Here is a 15,693-nt window from a genome sequence, read left to right as displayed (position 1 = left end):
GAGATAACCCTAAAATTATCAAATCTCGACCAGAGGACTATCTTTTCATTAATCAAGATGACTGAGAGATTTTTGTACAAGATAGGTTATCTGACTCATTTCTAGTAAGTTAACTAAGAACTATTATAAGTTAATATTTTTGTTTTGCATTTAGTGTTTACAAGTTAAGCATGTATTGACTGGACATTGTTATATAGGAATTCCATGAGAAACAAAAAAGAAAATGAGCTTTAAGTAAATATCCTCATCGGCTGTCACGTAAAGGGAACGCTGGATTGGAGGAAGAACTGGTCAGTAATCAATTTTTCGTTTCTGGGTTTGTGTATATTGATTCATTTAATGTCTATGTACAATGGTATAGATATTGACTTAATCAATTTATGTAGTCTGCAATTATGGATGAAACTGAACTTGATCATGCAACCATGTGGATCAAAGCACGTCAAGATAAGAATGGAGGATTTAAAGATCCTGTAGTAGAGGAGAAGGCCAAAAAATTGTAAGTTCCTATTTGGTTTGTGAAAAGGCATTGTAAATGTAATGTTTACCACATCACTACCTGCTTATATCTAAACCTCATCACTTATATTTGTTAGGATGATTTGAAGAAAAAAGAGGCTGAGGGAGAGTTAAGCACTTTTGGTTCAGATGATGTGTTAACTTTAGCATTAGGAAATCCTGAACATACTAGAATAATAAGAGGTGTAGGGGCAAATGTGAGGCAAGATGCATACTTTAACCTCCCAAAACGCCCAAAGCAAAGTGTTGAACAGACTGTTAGGTTGAGTGTTCAGAAAATAATGGAACAAGAAAGGGAGAAGATACTAGCAGAAGAACAAGCAGTTTGGGAGGAGAGGTTGAAGAAGTTAGAAGCTGTGGTGTTAGGGAAGCCTATGATAACTGAATCCCCCAAAGTTTCCACCATTGAGAGTCAAGTTGGTTCTGGGCAAGGAAGTTGTTCAAATATGCATGAGAAGGCTGCCAACGCAATTGAAAAACTGATTCCCTCCACTGTCAGAAAGTCTTTGGATTTAGAACTTCATGACAAGGAGCCTGTGAAAGCTGTGAATCCCATTGATGGTGTGAATTTGAATGCTACTAAGAAGGGTCAGCAAATTGGTCCCGTGGTTGTTGATCTGGAAATCCAGAAGGGTGAATTTCAGGTAATTGTAAATTTATTATATTGTTAAGTTAGCTGATGTGTTATGCTGCCAGGTTATACATTCAATTATTTTATATAGTGTCTCATTAAATGCACTTTTTCATTTTTTAGGCACAGACAATTGGGAAAGAGTGCCAATTAGCTTTAGGTTCAACCGATAACGTTGTAGCTATATATGTGTTGCATAGATTCATTGTTGTTGCACAATTCAGTTCTATAGATTCTTTTTAGGAATTATGTCAATTACTAAGTACAAACCATTTTGTTTCAGTGGGAGAGAAGAGGTAAAGCAGTATATTCCCAGGAGGATATCGATGTGGTCAGAACTTAGTGGGCAAAGTTTGTGGTTAAAACATATATGTAAGATTTGTGTTGGTACTTCTTGGAGACCTAGTTCAAAGTTTGTGGTTACGTTTTGGTTGGACATGATCAATAGCTAGTACTTTGAATTGATGTGTAAGAAATACTTTATACAATTGGGTACCCTATTTCTAATTTCGGTGTGTTTTGCCAATGTATGACAATGATGTGCTAGTAAATGACATTTGAACTAATTTGTATTTCATATTTGCCTATTTCCAGAATCAGTTGTGCTTATTCAATTCAAACAACATATATAAGGCTATTAAATGTGGTAATGCAATATCATCAGACAACACATAAATTTACACACGTAATATCTATTGTCTGAGGAACATTCAGACAACAGTTTTACTCAAGGAGGCATTGTGTGCAATTCCTTGAAACGACACAACCAAACTATCACTGATGTCTGAGTTTCATTCAAGACAACAAATGCATCCAACATTGTTATCTTAATGGATTTCAGACAACATTATTATGCAACAACATGTTATCTTAAATGAATTCAGACAACAGAAACAAAAATTACGTGTTGTCTGAGGTTCATTCAAAACAACAGATGCTTCTGGCATATTGTTATCTTAAATGCTTTCAGACAACATTTACATCTTGCAATCTGTTATTTTAAATACATTTCAGACAACAGGGAAAAAGTATATGTAGTCTGAGGTTTATTTCAGACAATAGATGCGTCCAGAACATTGTTATCTCAAATGCTTTCAGACAACATGTACATCTAGTAACCTGTTATCTTAAATGAATTTCAGACAACAGGAAAAAAGTATCTGTAGTCTGAGGTTCATTTCAGACAACAGATGCGTCCAGAACATTGTTATCTCAAATGCTTTCAGACAACATGTACATCCAGTAACCTGTTATCTTAAATGAATTTCAGACAACAGGAAAAAAGTATCTGTAGTCTGAGGTTCATTTCTGACAACAGATGCGTCCAGTAAATTGTTATCTTAAATATCTTTCAGACAACAGAAAGAAATGAAACATGCTTGGTTGATATACATTTCAGACAACAGCGACAAGATGAAGTCTTGTTTGAGGTTCATTTCAGACAACAACATTCACTTATTCTTGTTGTTGGAGATTCATCAGACACAACACAACATTTAGAAAATAGTTGTCCTAAAATAATTTCACTCAACACCAAAATAACAAGTTGTTGTCTAAGTCAACACGCATTAGATTTTGGATAAATTCAGACAACAAATTTTTGCTTATACGTGTTGTGTGACTGCACAACAGACAACTGTTATCGACGGTTGTCTGAATGAGGTCAATCAGACATCAGGCTACTAGACAGCAGTAGGTTTTTCATTCAGACAACAGTCGTTTGACAGTTGTCTAATTAACTTTGTGGTATAGTGAGATTAAGGTGGTGAGATCAGATGGGGGGAGAATACTATGGTAGGTTTACTGAAGCTGGACAGAACAAGGGTGCTTTTGCATTATACTTGCAAGAGCATGGTATTATTGCACAGTACACTACACCTTGGACCCCTGAGCAAAACGGGGTTGCAGAGAGGAAGAATAGAACATTGCTGAACATGATTAGAAGCATGATGTGCACTTCAGGTCTTCCAAGATTTTTGTGGGGATAAGCACTTAAAACTACTAATTACCTCACAAATCACTTAAAATTGCTAATTACCTCACAAATCGAACTCCTAGCAAGTCTGTAATCAACACACCTTTTGAACAGTGGAATAAAAGAAAACCAAGTTTACAGCACACACATGTATGGGGTTGCAAGGCTGAAGCTAGATTACATAATTCTCAGAAGTCAAAACTCGACTCTAAGACTGTGAATGCTTATTTCATAAGCTACCCTGATAAATCTAAGGGCTTTAAATTTTACTACCCAAATCATAGTACTAGAATTATGGAGACTTCAAAAGCTGTTTTTGTCGAAGAGATGAATTATTTACATGATTTTGAAGATCTGGAGCTTGAATTTCAAGAAATACCAGAAGAAGATTCACCAGAAAACTCTAATGTTGTGTCTCTTGAACCCCTACAGTTGCCGAATTATTTAGCAACTGAGACCTTACCTGAACCAATAGTTCCAATAGCTCCAGAGCCATACATTCCCATTGAACAAGTTGAAAATGTGACGGAAAATGTAGAACCTGCACAACTTGCACAACCTGAACAAGTTTTGAGGAGATCACAAAGAGAGAGAGAAAGTCTACTATTCCAGCAGATTATCATGTTTATTTACAAGAAGCTGAAGATGAAGTTGTTGAAGACAATGATCCTTTGACTTACAAGCAAGCTATGGAATCAGAAAATGCAGAAAAGTGGATAGAAGCATTGCAGGCAGAAATGGACTCGATGAAAGTTAATAAAGTCTGGAAACTTGTGGAGCCAGTGAAGGGCCATAGAGAAATAGGATGTAAGTGGGTGTTCAAGACTAAAAGATATGCAGATGGGAGTGTTGAAAGGTATAAAGCCAGGTTAGTGGCTAAGGGTTTTACGCAACAAGAAGGAGTTGATTTTACTGAAACCTTTTCTCCTGTGTCCACCAAAGAAACATTTAGGGTGATAATGGCTTTAGTTGCTCACTATGACATGGAATTACATCAAATGGATGTAAAGACCGCTTTTCTAAATGGTGATTTAGAGGAGGAAATCTATATGAGGCAACCTGAAGGGTTTTCTAAAGCTGGAACAGAAAACATGGTGTGCAAGTTATGCAAATCCATTTATGGATTAAAACAAGCGTCGAGACAATGGTATTTGAAATTCGATGCAGTAGTGAGTTCACATGGATTTACTGAGAATCTGGTAGACGAATGTGTTTACATGAAGAGAAAGGGCAGAAATTTCATTTTTCTGATACTTTACGTGGATGATATCTTGCTTGCCAGCAATGATACTAATCTACTATCAGAAACTAAAGTCTTTCTATCAAAACACTTTGATATGAAGGATTTAGGTGAGGCTGCATATGTTCTTGGCATTGAGATCAAGAGAGACAGAAGTAGAAATCTATTAGGGCTTTCACAACAAAGTTATATATCAAAGGTGTTGAAGAGATTTGATATGCAGCAATGTTCAAATGGTGAAGCACCAATTTCTAAGGGAGATAAATTGAGCAAGTTACAGTGTCCAAGCAATGATTTGGAAAGGGAAGAAATGAAGAACAGACCATATGCTCGATTGGTAGGAAGTTTAATGTACGCTCAAGTGTGTACAAGGCCAGACTTAGCATTTGCAGTGGGAGTTTTAGCAAGGTTCCAATCAGATCCAGGTTACAAACATTGGATTGCAGGCAAAAAGGTGCTTAGATATTTGCAAAGGACTAAGCATCACATGCTTGTATATAGAAGAGTGAAGGAACTGGAAGTTGTTGGCTATACTGACTCTGATTTTGCAGGGGGCTATCCAGCATCAGGAAAATCGACTTCTGGTTATGCGTATATGTTGGCTGGTGGAGCAATTGCTTGGAGAAGTGCAAAGCAAACTCTCACGGCTACTTCTACAATGCAAGCAGAATTTCTTGCTGTTTATGAAGGAACTTGTGAAGGGCTATGGCTGAAGAATTTTATTAGCCAAACCAAACTAGTTGACACCATTATTAGCAGGCGCTTGAAGATATTTTGTGACAACACAGCATCAGTGTTCTTTACCAACAACAACAAAAGATCTTCAAACTCTAAGCATATAGATTTGAAGTACTATAGTGTGAGGGAGAGAGTGAAACATGGTGAGATTTCTGTTGCTAATATTGACACCTTGTCACAATTAGCTGATCCATTCACCAAGGCACTCTCAGTTGGTGTCTTACCTAGTTTAGATTGCTGAAAATAGTGGGAGTTGTTCTAAGTTTTCTGATTCTTTTGATGCTTCTTTTGTATGACATTGAGACAATGATTTCATTGTGTAATAAAGTTTTTCCCTATGGAAATTTTCAGTTAATACCATGGTTTTCTGTTTTGTTGCAGCATTATTTTATTTTAGAGTAAAACCCATCACTAGGGTCAAAACTTTTCTCCACCGGACAAAATGATACCCAACTTTTAAAAGTGATCAAAATGATACCTAAATTTTTAAAAGTGATCAAAATGATACCTAAATTTTTAAAAACAAATCAACTTAATACCCAACTTTCAAAAGTGATCAAAATAATACCTAAAGTTTTAAAAACATATTAATTTGATACCTCGGTTTAATTTTTTTTTACTTTTTGTTAAAATTAATCACGTGTGGTGCAGTATTTTATGGGGTTATAATAATATTTTACACAAAAAACTATTTTTCAATTATTTTTTATTTTACTTTGTTAATTCTCTTCTTCTTCTTCTATCTCTGCCTCTCTCTCTCTCTTCCCATTTTTCTTTGTTTCTTTAGAAGTTAGGAAACATCCGAACTTTATTTGTTTCTACGATCGATGGTAGAATTGAAATTGAATGGAAGATTTTTTTAAAAAAATTCTATAAAAGAAGAAGATTGGGTTATAGATGATTAATGACCCTTTGACCACAAATCACTTCAATTTTTGTGCTTGATTTTGCATTTGACTTAACAAAGAAGTAAAACAAAACAAAAAAAGGGCTAAATACATTATACTACATAGTTTGGGTCTAAAATCAATTCAGTCCCTAAACTTCTAATTTCATCAAGAACACCCCTGCACTTTCAATTTTGATCTAATAGGTCAAATTTGTTAGTCTTCCGACAATTGAGTCATTTAACTTGTTGACGTGGCTCATATATGGTCTATGTCTTATGATGTGGTGTTGAGGTGGCCTGCATAATCAATTTTGGAGTGAGTCCCACTATTAGAAATCTATCAAATAAATAGTTTTTCTACAAATAATCCAACTATAACTTGAACCCATAACAGAATATTAATGAATTGGACCTATTAGATCAAAATTGAAAGTACATGGGTGTTTTTTTATGAAATTAGAAGTCTAGGAACTGAATTGATTTTGGACCTAAACCACAAAGTAGTAACCAGTATTTAGCCCTAAAAAAAATAAACTGAGGTATCAAATTGATTTGTTTTTAAAACTTCAGGTATCATTTTGATCACTTTTGAAAGTTGGGTATCAAGTTGATTTGTTTTTAAAAATTTAGGTATCATTTTGATCACTTTTGAAAGTTGGGTATCATTTTGTCCGGTGGAGAAAAGTTTTGACCCTAGTGGTGGGTTTTACTCTTTATTTTAAGCTATAGATGCTTGTTTTAACAGCTGTTATTCTTATGAGTATGAATGGTTTTTTCTTAAATGTATGGCTACATTATTTGATCATACTCATGAGTAGAAAACATATCAGGTGGATTTATGGTGGAATCTATGTTTTCATGGATTTTGTTGATATATACAAGATCATAAAGAAAGGACAGTTTACTTTGAGCGTAGATGTCAGATTCATGCAGGAGCTCAATTAAACATATAGATCATATCTTGTTGGTGATTTATGTATTATTTTGCTGCTGCGTTGTAGTTGTGGAATTCAATTAACTTGTTAGTTATTTGTTGTTCTTTAGCTCAATGTTGCAGCAATATATTGACAAAGTCTTGAAATGGTTGGTGAGACTATGTAGTACCTTGTGCACACTCCAGATTATTGCTATGCTCAGTTTATACTAGTTTTCTTGTCATGTAAATTTGTGATGGTCCAAGTGGGAGAATGAAAGAATGTATTGGACCTTATCACATATTTACTTGAGACAACAACTAGAGGATTAAGAGAAGCAATTGGTACTGCATAGGACTCTAATTCTTGTAAAGATATCTTAGATATTTCTGATAAGATATTAAATGGAAAGCCGTTTTGCTTATCTGATATATTAGATAAGTATAGATATGTATGCAAAAGAAGGAGCAACCTAGTGAAACACAAACACTCTTATGGGAAGAGGACTGTGTTTTCTGCTCTTATATAAAGGCATAGTCCCTCACTCTCTCGACACCGAGTTACAAGAGTCTTGCCCCATAGAGACAACCAAGATCCTGAGAGTAGTGCAGAAGATTGTTGCTTCAAGAAATCAAATGGCTTCAGGTCATTATCATATTAAACTCCAAACACCAGTTCATGGATCAAGCTATGTTATAATTAGTGTTTATGTATATTTGTGAGTGATTGCATATATGTGCTATATGTATGGTTGCAGTTTTCAGTTTCCCATTACATACGTAACATATCTTCTAGTAGGCCGGGATGCTCTCCAATATAGTTTCCAGGAGGATCATGGTTACAAATAATAAACATTCACCCATTTTTACACATGGCCCTAGCACAACCAACATGAACCAAATTGCGCCAAACCACTTGAGTATAATGCAAACATTCATCTCTAGCTAATACAGTTATTATTGGCGCGTAATCATAGTTAGGCTTCTCGGTCAGCCAAAGCTTCACTGCTTGCGCACCTGTCATTTCATCATAGCCTTCAGCCAAGTTTTCGCCATACGGTTCTCTAGAATGCTCCATTTCGCATGTCTCAATTTTCAAATTGGCATACGTTTGTGTGTATAGGCTGCTACTATGTTGTTCCCACGTGATTGGACCAACACCGCGTTGAGAATATATACATCCCACATGAGAAAAATAGGAACTTACCCATGGGTTTATAACTGTTTGGGTCACTCCATCATTGCCAATTGGTTTTAGATGTGAACCCTAGATTACTTTATCATGGTATCAGAGCATGTTATCCCACGTGTGCATACCTTACCATGATAAAGTAATCTGGAGTTAAAACTAATTGGCAATGGATGGAGTGGCCCAAACCCTTATAAACTTATAGGCAAGGTTCCATTTTTCCTATGTGGCATGTATATATTCTCAACACGCCCCCACACGTGTGGTGAATTTTCAAGTCATACACGTGGACAAATTTGGATGATTTGGAGCCCGTGTGGCCGTGAGGCATGCACACGTGGGATAACCTGGCTCTGATACCATGATAAAGTCGTTTGGGATTCACATCCAAAACCAATTGGCAATGGATGGAGTGATCAAACCTTTATAAACCCACTAGAAGGATCCCATTTTTCCCATGTGGGATGTATATACTCTCAACATATCGATCTTCGCTCGAGCTTTGTTGTGTTCATCAATGAAATTTTGGTTGGAACTGTTAATTACTCTAGCTTGAGAGACATGAGATCAAATGATTACTACGTATTAAGATGCATATGCCCAAAAAAGGTTATTAAATCCTATAATTTTCCTCTATCCAGTGTGTAATGGAACATGAGATTGTGCATTTAAATAAAAAGATATGGCAGTTGTATTGTAACTAAGAAGGTTGAAGAAAGGCATTAGTACTTTCAACAATGAAGTAAATTTGGAAATTAAATGCTAGATCCTTCAACTTAGTTAATTAAAATAAAAAGAACACATCCCTTAAATAGGAGATATTTTCCTTTTAATTCATGTCACCTCCAGACATTTTTTTTGAAATTGGCTTCAATTTGTGTAAAAAATTTCGTTACTTAGATGTAATTTCGCACTTGGAATTAGTCCTATTAGAAAAATTATTGTATAGTCTCAAACCATCATGTGTACTATGGTCCTAGCGAGTTAATATTATTTGTCTACATGGGGTTAGAAATGAAGGGGAATTAGTCTAACTAATTAGGGACAAATTGGTCTGTTGCTTGTTAGCCTTTCAACTTTGGTCCAATAATGAGAAATTAATTTCAGATTTGTAAACTATGAGTTTTTAACAATACAATCTTGTATTTTCCTAGTGCATGTTGCAAATTATCGAACAATTTTAGAGATTTGTACATCTGTGTTTTACTGAAACATGATATATTCATCATTTTAACCATTAGATGTGTTCCGGTTACATGTCACATCATTTTTCAATTTAAGATGTTCTTATAATAATCTAACATAAATTTAAACTCAAAAACGAAATAAAACCCTAACGCCGCTCTCATGCTGCTCTCAAAAACCAAACCCTAACACCGCTGTCGACCTTTTGCACCACTTAATGGCTTCATAGATGAGGTCACTGCTACCTTTGCTGCTTCTCTCACATGGATGGAATGAGAACTCAACGTGGAACTCAAGCTTTCTTGCTGGCTCGTCATCTGACAACAAAGAGAGTCAATGCCCCTGAACTGCAACGCCATTTTTGGTGTATATGGGTACTCCACGGCGGCTTTAAGGTGTGAGACAGAAACCTAGATCGCTTTGTCTTCACATTTGACTTGCACCGAGACCAGAATAAGGTCCTCAAAGGGGATCCGTGGTATTTCAACCGGTCACCGGTGGTGCTCCAAGCCTATGATGACCTTGTCGCGCCTCAATCTGTACAGATGAAAACCCTATTCGCATAAGCAACATCCCGCCGACCTTAAAAGCTGAGAAGATGATCAGGAATGTGGCATCTATCGCTGGTACATATCAGGACATTGATCAGAAACTGCTGGATTCCACCTGTAAGATTCGAGTCCATGTTAGCCATGAAATCTCAAAGCCTTTCTTCCCTAAGAAAACCCTAAAGCTAGCTAGCTGCCGGTGTTTTTGAAGAGTTTTCGTTCTATTATGAGAATCTGATAGACAAATGTAGGAAATGCAACGTAATCTACCATGTACAGGGGGTTTGTCAAGCGATGTCACCAAATAAGAGTGTGGACGAAGCTGATGCAGAAAGGCTGCAGCTTCCAAAACCATTCATGGGCTTTTAAGAAAACAGGTTTAAGAATGGAACTTTCAAATTCAAAAGCATTCAAACGCCGATTCTACTTTTATAGCACGTAACCTATTTGGGTCTGTTGAGGGCAACAAGCCACTGAAACAGGTGGTTATCAAAAATCTGGGAACTGAAAGCAGCTAGACTAGTGGTGATGTCGCTTTTGCTCTGATCCCGTTTGATAAAGCTCTAAAGGAGTTGAAGAGAAGTAGACCGGCATCTCCATACTCCTCTCCAAAGAAACCGAGGTTTCTGTTGAATTTGAATACGGATGTTTTGGCAAAAGAAACAATGGCAAAGGAGGTAAAAGTTTCTGAGTTTCCAACTAAGTTTACAACTAAATCTCTTGGCTTAGTTGAAACTCCAAGAGGTATGCTTGTTCCCATGGAGGTGATGATGCCAAAAGAGCCCAAAGTTGGTGAGGAAAGTGCATCGGTGGCTACAAAAAAGAAGAGAGGTCGTCCTTTGGGATCAAAGAATAAGAATCCATCCAAGTTGGTACCAAGAAGTACCTCGTGAAGAAGTTTTGAGTCTGCTCTATATTCTGGAAAGCCTCGTCGGCCTAGCGCTAAGGGCAAGCAAAAGATTTAATTTCCTGTTTTGTCTATCAATGCCTATTTACTATGTTACTTCATAGTTAGAATAGGCTTACTTTAATAAGTGAGCCATGAGTTGTACGATGAATGGTCCTAGTCTATGTGTCAACGTGATGTTTCTTCATCACAACTTCTTGTCGATGTTTCTTCATCATAACTTGTTGTCTATTTGCTTAAAGTAGCGGAATGATATGTAATTGTCCTTGAGACACTTTAGTTCCAAAAAAAAAAAATTTTAACATAAAATGTTCTTATAATCATCTAACAGCTATTAATTTTTTCAAAGAGAAATTAAGTTGGCCAAAATGTATTTCTCTCGACAATGATGGATGAAGTCTAAAGGTATTTAATTTGCTTTCTATGGTGGATGGTCCCAACTTTCGAATCACTCCCTCCCCAAAGTGTTAAAATTTTTTTTTTAATTAAAAACATGTTACTAGGGTGTTGGTTCGGATTTTGCATTTATGTGGCTCAAACTCTTATAAACCCACAGGGGGGTCCCATTTTTCCAATGTGAGATGTATATTCTCAACACGCCCCTGCACGTGTGGCAAATTTTCAAGCCATACACATGGACAATTTGGGTGACATAGAGCCCGTGTGGCCGTGAGACATACACATGTGGGTAACCTGGCTCTGACACCATGATAAAATAATATGGGGTTCACATCCAAAACCAATTGGTAATGGATGGAGTGGCCTAAACCCTTATAAACTCACAAGCAAGGTCCCATTTTTTCTATGTGGGATGTATATTCTCAACAATCTCTACTGAATCGGTAGTAAGTAATTAAGTAGAATGCCTGAAGAAATACCGAGCTTAAAACCCCCACCCAGGCCCGGCCTTGCCCAAGGGCAGCCTTGGCAACAGCCCAGGGCCCAAGGGAAGGTGGGGCACCAATATTTTATATATATATATATATATATATATATATATATATATATATATAAAATCTACAATAATATGTAGCGGAATGTAAAAAAAAAAAAACTTCTATTTTCAAATTCTAGACGCACTAGCTGTGTGTTTTTTTGTCTTTTTCTTCTTCTTCGACTCTTCAAGTCCTTGAGAACTGCAAAAAGTCAAGCATCATTATAGCAGAGTCTCTCACTCTTTCCAAAACGTTGAAATCAAACAAATTTCTTTTTAAAGTTAGGGTTTCAATGGTTATTCAATCCCTCAATTCATTTTCATAATTGGTGCCTCCAATCTTTCTCCTCTCTGTTTTTCATCTCCTAATCTTTCTTCTTTCTATTTTTTTGTTCTTCTACGGTGCTTAAACAAATTTTTTGACATTCCATGATGTAGGTTGAGGTATTTATCAAAATAGGTATTGGGTGTATTTCAATTTTGAAATTATGAATATTAGAAGTTAGGTTGCTTGGTTTTTCTCAGAATCGTCATAAAAAAAATACAAAAAATCTCCAGACAAGCTCTAGGCACCAAAAAAAATTTCGCCCTGGGCATCAAGAACCTCAAGACCGGGCCTGCCCCCACCACCTCTTGCTTCCAGAGTCAATCCCCAAACCAAACACGTAACATAATAAACTTTGAGAAAACAACTAATTTGGTTAACCGTCCGTGGCTCCGTCATGACGAGATGGTACTTACTTTCAGACTATATATAGCCTCGGCATGGCTAGATGCAGACCTAGGGAGTTTCCAAGAATCATAATATGTTATCGTAGCCAACTTCAAAAGTTTGTTTAATGAATAATGTACGTTGGTTAACTATAAGTTTTTCTTTTCTTCTACTTCTGAATTAAGCTCATATAATTTTTTCCAGCTTTAAATTTTCATGTAATCCAGATGTACGTGCTAGAGGAGATAAGGCCTATATCAATACAAACTTGTTTCTCCTTTTTTGTAGCTATGCTTGAATGGTTTCACGTGTCATGTATAATCTTCGTTTTCAATTTAGGGATGCAGAATTGGAATGCAATTTATAGACTGGGACAATAAGCGTTGAGAGCATGTCTCGAATAAAGAATTAAGAGTTATGTAAACTATGAATTGGAAGTGCTCCTGTAATTATCTAAGACGTTCTCGCACTGATTATAATATGAGATTTAGGAAATATGTGCTTCCTACCGTAATAAAGAGTTAAGGACAGTCAAATGGCCATTTTTAACGCAAAGATAAAAAATAAAAAATATTAAATGTAGAAAATGTTAAGTTCACACTCATGTTTTAAATTGGCTATGCTTTGCGCAAAGTGTTAACATATAGAGTCAGATGCTCTAGTTAAAGTGAGAGAGAGAGAGAGAGACATGAGAAGTATACTGGTTCGTCTCTCACTTTGTGGGAGACTACGTCCACTTTAATCTTGCACTATATGAGTTGGACCTTGTGGCCCAAGTGTATTACAAAGGTTGTAATGGGATGAGGTCTAAGAGGGAAGGATTTTCCTTTTATCCCTTTTATAGGGAAGGGAGGCTTCTTCTCTTACATGTTTTCCAATATGTGAAATACTAATGTCCTATAAAAGCATATCATGAAGCATATTGATGACGCCGGGAGGGTAGCCTCCTAGCAAGGTCTTGGCTGCCTTCAACCACTATGGGGTAGCTTGGATAAAAATCTACGGGATCCATGTCGTTGTCGCATCCCACCATGAATTGTGGGCCCACTAAGAGAGTGTCACTTATGCTTGGTGGCATGGCATATTAACCATGCTAGTGGAGGTATGTACAAGTCCTTGAAATCCCTAAGTAAGAGCGTGAAGCTCGGGGGTGCCAAGAAGGCAAAAGCTTTAAGCTCAGGTGTGTCGGGAAGGCAAGATCTTTAAGCTCAGAGATGTCAGGAAAGCAAGGACATGATGAGCTCAAGGGTGCACGTGAGGCATAAGCAAAGAGCTCGAGCATGTCATAAGGCATGAACGGGTAGCTTGAAGATGATGCCATGAGGCATAAGCGTAACCGTTGCTAATATGCTTGGTAATAGGTCGTATATACAAGTCCCTGAAGTCCCCAGTCAAGGAGGCTTTTCTTATGGGGTTGATATCAAAGTGTGGCTTTGTGCTATATATCGAGCACAACTAGTGCGTTGTGTCTGAGCGAACGCTTTCAGGTGAGTCCCTGCTAGGCCCTCCTCGCAGTCTCCTTTCCCTAGGTAAAATAGACTCCATATGGTAGGATAATTGCTTGATAAAGGGAGTCTACGTTAAAGCAGTGAGCTCTAGGTAATGAGTCTAAACTTAGAACACTAGTGTCGAAGGATACTTGCCAGATCAATGGCTGCTGTGAGCATATTGTAATGTCCCTAGCTCTTTCCCTGTGGAGTAACTTGACTGTAGAGTCTTGTAGAGACTACTGTAGTGAAGGCGTAGCCTTGCTATAGGCAGGTGACCGTGGACCATAGACTCATGGATTCTAGATCCATTAGGTCTCTTTTCCGTAGGGAGAGTTTGACAATTTTCTGTGAGTTTGACATAGTATGATGCCCGAGTAAATACATTATTAACAGATGTATGTAAATGACAAGAGGATTTCTTTTTCTTTTCTTTTTTTAAATAAGGGATTAGGCGATACTTAGCTCTTCTAAGACAAACATTATAGGGAAAAAGTCTCACCCTCAATTCCAAAGGAGAATTAATTTAATTACAATTGTGTTCTCTACTATCCATCCAAAAGCTACAATTCAAAACTAGCAAAAAAAAAAAACACTCATTTATAAATTTATAATTCAACTGTCCATATTTAAAATAGTCTTTAAATATGGTCTCTGTAAAAAATCAATCAAATCGGAAATCGTTTAATTATCTAATTGAGTCAACCAAATGGATAGTTCTAACAACACTTACTACTATTATGATGAACCGTCCATGTATTTCACATAAATGAATAACTAAAGGGTCTTCAATTTGATTTATTTTTGACAGAGCTAATCTTTGTATTACGTTATACAACATGAGTGGCTGGATTAGAAAGTTATATAGTTATTATGCGTTAATCGCAAGAAATGATGAATATGCTCATTCACCTAAGGGGTGAACTTAGGAATTGTCCCTCATTCATATATGTTGTTACAAGTAGGAGCCGGACTCCTCAAAAGATTTGGATCTCTATCATAAGTGAACATCTAGAAAGGTTTCTCGCCAATATAGTTTCCGGGGGGATCATAGTTGCATGTGATAAAAGTACCTCCATTCTTGCAATGAACCTTGGCACACCCAACGTGGGTTGATTTTTCCCAAACCACCTGAGTATAGTGGCCGCATACCTGGCCTTCAGCACATGTATTGGAGGCATGGTCATAGTATTTCTTCTCATCTGCCCACAGCTTCACCGCCTCTGCAGGTTTCATGTTGTAAGAACCCATGGCTAAGCATTCACCATATGGTCCATCTGAATGCACCATTTCACAAGTCTCAGCTTTTGACTTGGCATATTTTTTAGCATAATTTGCGACTGTTTCGTCCCATGAAAGTGGAGGAACATTTTCCACTGCACGGTATTTGTTGTGTGCTTTGACGTACTCTTCAGCCAATGGATCGGCATTGGCCGGAGAAATATGAATTGAGATCAAGGTGATGGAGCACATGCCTAGGAAAGCGAGCTTGGTGAATTCCATTCTTGGTTGATGTTATCATAAAACAATACGAGATTGTTAATATTTATAGAGACAAAGGATATTATTTATTTGTAATTGGAATTTTTACCTCATACAAATTAATGGACAATTTGCACTATTTATGCGAAGAATGCTCTTAGCCGTGAAAAAATTGACTCATCATAGGTGAAGCACGGAAAACTAGGAACATAAATTAGTGAATTTCCTTTTTTGTTGGATATTAGTCAAACCAAAAATTAAAGAATGTTGACAATTAGTGTGCTTTGTCAAATTAGGATTAGTTTTATAGTTGTAATAGGAGAGATTTTCTACTTCGAGTTAGA

The 15,693-nt window shown here is 36.8% G+C and overlaps 1 protein-coding gene across 1 annotated transcript; it reads right to left on the bottom strand.

Annotated features, from left to right (window-relative positions):
- Positions 1-14,624: 14,624 nt before the first annotated feature.
- LOC112170584 (pathogenesis-related protein 1A) lies at positions 14,625-15,387 on the bottom strand. Its single transcript, XM_024307931.2, has one exon. It carries the CDS (start codon positions 15,368-15,370, stop codon positions 14,879-14,881), a length of 492 nt encoding a protein of 163 aa, XP_024163699.1. The 5' UTR covers positions 15,371-15,387; the 3' UTR covers positions 14,625-14,878.
- Between the last annotated feature and the right edge of the window lie 306 nt (positions 15,388-15,693).

This window comes from Rosa chinensis, chromosome 6, assembly GCF_002994745.2.
Source record: "Rosa chinensis cultivar Old Blush chromosome 6, RchiOBHm-V2, whole genome shotgun sequence".
Classification (NCBI taxonomy): Eukaryota; Viridiplantae; Streptophyta; class Magnoliopsida; order Rosales; family Rosaceae; genus Rosa; species Rosa chinensis.
This window is presented reverse-complemented; position numbering and strand designations above follow the sequence as displayed.